Genomic DNA, 4,235 nt, shown 5'->3' with positions numbered 1-4,235 from the left:
AATTTTGTTTGGTTGCAAAGCTACCAAATAGAAAATTAGACCCCTCCTGCTACACCCACCTGTCACATCCTCTCTTTCAGAATTTGTTGACAGTTCTCTCTTACGTCAAGTTTTTATCTATCAAATGACATATTGTATAACGTTATGTTCTGAACAGTTAGATGTCAGTTTCACTCAGAGTACCAACATCGTTCCCATGGGAAAGTTAACGACTAGCTTGGATGAATTTGTAACAGCTCTTATCGCATAGTTAGAAAGCCAGTTAGAAAACCAGTTAGAGAGGTAAGGGAATTTGTCTACTTTTTGTATGTTATTAGTCTATATTCTTTGGTGCATTATTTAATTAAATTAAAATTATTAAGTGCATTACTAGCATTAGTATAAAAAATTAGTTTAACTGTCATCGACAATCAAGAACAACAAAAAAGAAGATTGGGTAAGTACTTTAATTCTTGTTTTTCATATTTATTATTATAAAAGTGACTAAAAGCTAAAAATACAGATCTTTTTAAGTTATTTAAGACAAGATTAGGTAAAATAAGTAATAATAATAATAATAATATAATTAAAATGGTTCATGAGATGCACACACAAGCAGCTTGTGGGTAATGTAATTCGATAGAATAGCATGACCTGCACATTCTCCAAGTGATTCACAATTCATAATGGCGTGGATAGTAGTTAGACACCGTTCAAAGGGCAATAAAACAATAAAATTTAGTTATGAATAGATGTATACTGTTACGAACTTAGAGCTACTTAGGATAAACGAATGTAGTTTTATGTTACAATTTGAAGTTAATCTAGAAAGAAAAAAATGGTAATTTACGTTTATTTTGATTTTTTTTTGGTGGTTACGAGGTCGGTCAAATTGACTGATCCAGTTTTGAGATAGGGTAGAGAAAATAACAGATAAACTATAAAGTTTTACTGAAAAAAAAAACGTTTTAAATGCATTTGAGATGAAGAAAAGTATAATTAATTTGAACATGGAAATTACTTTGCACATGGACTATTCAAAACAAATATTCAATATATTGATGGACAGATCTTTATTTTGCTTAACTAAAAATACTTTGCTAAATACATATGTTTTTGTATGTGAAAGACTTATAATATTAACTGAAAGAGTGCCAAATTTTGTGAAGATATACACATATATTGAAAGTTAGAAATATTAAATCTATAATGAGGTCACGAGGTCAGTCAAACTGACCGAGACCGTGTTGATAAAATTAATTGATTTTTAGACATAAAGAATGGAATATTTTTTCTATCAAGGTTTTTAGAGCCATAAAAAAATTTACTGCAAGCTGCAATTTGGCTACCTCTGTTGTGCACATATAGTTAAATCGACTTAAAAGCATTCATTAATTTAATTCTCTTCCCCTCCCCCAAAAGACTACATAGTGCCTCAAACAGAAATAAAAGGGAACAATAAGTTACTGAATTATTAAATTGGAAAAGTAAATCAATATTACAAGTTTTTGATTGCAAAGACATAAAATCATCATTGCACAAAAAAAACTTACCCTTGTGGTTATTGGGAACTGGATGTCTATGTTCTGCTTGTACTCAAAGCTAATAAACAAAAACAGACTTATCAAAAGGAGATAACAATTGTAAAGCTTTTAAATATACTCAAAAATTATAATAAATAAGAAAAAATGATGTGGTGTTATAACTCATTCTTTAATTTATTAATAACTGATTATCTCTTGGCAACATCATTACTTTTTAGTTAAAATAGACTAGATTCTGATTCTGATAGCCAATATGTCAATAAAGCACAAGTGAGATTAACAGGAACATAGAATGAAGCTTTACTAACTCATTTTTTCATAAATAGAATTTATAAAACCCAGTTTACTCTCTCTAAGACACCTGTTCAAAAACATATCACATTATCCTCCCATTTATGAAAAATTTGGATAAGATATTAAAAATTTGTGATTTTTTAAATTATATTAACATTTACCAGCCACAATCATTCCAATTTTAGTTAACAAGATAACAATAATTTCCCTAATATTAACTTTCACACCAGTCTTACATAAGTTAATGTTAGTTTGATTGACAGCAAAGGAGGTGTGATGGACAGATAGAAATGTTCATTGACTGTCACTAACAAGAGCAAATGAGTTTGCTTCTAGATTACAACATTTAAAACACACACAGATTTCATTCCCACAAACATTTATCTTATCTGCCAATGTGTCTTGCCAATCATTAATCTTATGTGTGTGTGTGTGTGTATATAAATATCTCTTCAAGAGTGGACAAGAGTCACACAATTAATGTTGAAATTTTGTGTTATAACTAGTAAAACATTTAGTGACATGTCACTGTGATGGGCAGCAGATTTTTCTCGTGGAAATGCTGAGTACATAGCAAACTAGATTTGTATCTTGGAAACATCAATCTTTTATTCCACAATATAGTGCAGCATACTAGTGTAACACAGTGAGAAAAAGATTACACAACAATATAGTAACACTTAAACTCATGACGTGTGGATAAACATTACATTTGGTTGGAATTAACATGCCAAAAGTCACAAAATTCCATTATCATACACTCAAGAAAGCAAGTGAGATACATTATTATGCAATTTTCATGTTAAGATGTTAGTTTATAGATAAACAACCACAATTTCATTTCACAAGTAGTTAATCTCACACCAGCTGAAGTTCAAACTTGTGATAAACTTACCTTCCCATTTTTGCAAATGTACATGCTTCTCGTTTACTTAGATCATTCACAAAAAACTCAAGATGAAATGATGAAGGATTTGTTGCCCTTGAAAAATTAAAATATATAGAAATCATAATTTACTACTATCATACATATACATATGTAATAATGAGTTTGATGTTTTCACAAAAAAATAATATATGTAGTCAAATTAAGTAATACATTAAAATTGTAAGATTCTTAAAATTAATATTTAACTAAAATATAGTTATGTATGTTTATATAAAAATTACTAGATTAAAAAAGTGGAATACAGAAAAGCTCACTACTGTACAGAGTTTTATTTGAAAGTTAAGCCATGAAAATAGTTTCTAGTTTTGCTTTGTTTTCATCCAAACATGTATGTAACACATGGATTTTCTGCAGTTAGTGAATGTTGTTTGGTACTTATATTCCTGCGTTTTTAATTTTTTTATTCTACGTATCTATTCATAATAGCAATCACATTTTCATTGAATAGATCCATGTAAATCGCAGGTCAATATCCGTAATAAATCACTGCAGTGTTTCTAGATATAAGTATTAAATCAGATTGATGCACTACTTAGTATGTTCTTATCCTAGTAGCATAATACAGTATTTCAAAGTAATGTCAAACAAGACATAAATTGTAGTGAAGCAGAGTTACCTTTATGTAAAATATATTTGGTAAGTGCAAGGAGATGGTCATATTTTCTGTTTAAGAGTGTAAAAATTAAAGAAAATAAATGAAATCATAGATTTATCGTATTGTTCATCCCCACTCCCTTAACACTCATTATAATGCCTCTGGAAAAATTACATTTTTGGTTTCTTGTGGAATCTCACTCTGTCACTTTTTTTGCATATGTTTTGCTGCTTGTGATTAGCTATCAGAATTCTTTTTTTTTTCTCGACATTTTACTCCGAGGTACATAATCAGCATCAGAGATGTTTATTATACCTAACTCTCCCCTCTCCCTCCCCAAAATAAAGTGAATAAAAACCAATTTATTTTTGTAGAATTCTGTGGGTTCAACTTGCCTCTTCTATAAAACATTTAGTCTTGTTTGTCAGTAGACATGACAGCATTTGATGGATTTTTATTCTGACACCACAATGACATATACATTTCCATTAAATCAGACCAAAAATCTGATCCATTTTTGTGGAAAAAAATTACAAAGTTTTGATTGCCACTAAAAATGTAACATCAGAGACATTAAACCTGAGTACACTGATTCCAGATCTTTATAGGCCTACTATTATAGGGGGCTGAAAAGTGGGAACAGACACAAACTTAGCTTTATATATTAGACATACACACTCATTTTCATATTCTTTAGCTTTGATAATCACACCAAAAAACATTCTACATTTTTTCATAAAATTTAGGATTTCTATGATTTTAAAACTGCCAGCGTAGCAAGAAAGACAATAAAGGAAACATTTTAAATTCCTGTAAGTCATATGACATTTACAACTGTGATATATATATATATATATATATATATATATATATA

At 29.3% G+C, this 4,235-nt stretch overlaps 1 protein-coding gene across 3 annotated transcripts in view; it reads right to left on the bottom strand.

The window, feature by feature from the left end:
- LOC106458095 (protein virilizer homolog) overlaps positions 1-4,235 on the bottom strand; it is a 100,597-nt gene that overhangs the window by 88,537 nt on the left and 7,825 nt on the right. For all 3 annotated transcript variants that reach the window (XM_022384231.1, XM_022384232.1, XM_022384233.1), the window contains exons 3-4: positions 2,713-2,799; positions 1,533-1,581 (exon numbers count right to left, since the gene is read on the bottom strand). In XM_022384231.1, the coding sequence (XP_022239939.1) occupies positions 1,533-1,581; positions 2,713-2,799 (136 nt within the window). The remainder of the gene's footprint in view (positions 1-1,532; positions 1,582-2,712; positions 2,800-4,235) is intronic.

The sequence above is a fragment of the Limulus polyphemus genome, unplaced genomic scaffold, assembly GCF_000517525.1.
Source record: "Limulus polyphemus unplaced genomic scaffold, Limulus_polyphemus-2.1.2 Scaffold416, whole genome shotgun sequence".
In the NCBI taxonomy this organism is placed as follows: Eukaryota; Metazoa; Arthropoda; class Merostomata; order Xiphosura; family Limulidae; genus Limulus; species Limulus polyphemus.
This window is presented reverse-complemented; position numbering and strand designations above follow the sequence as displayed.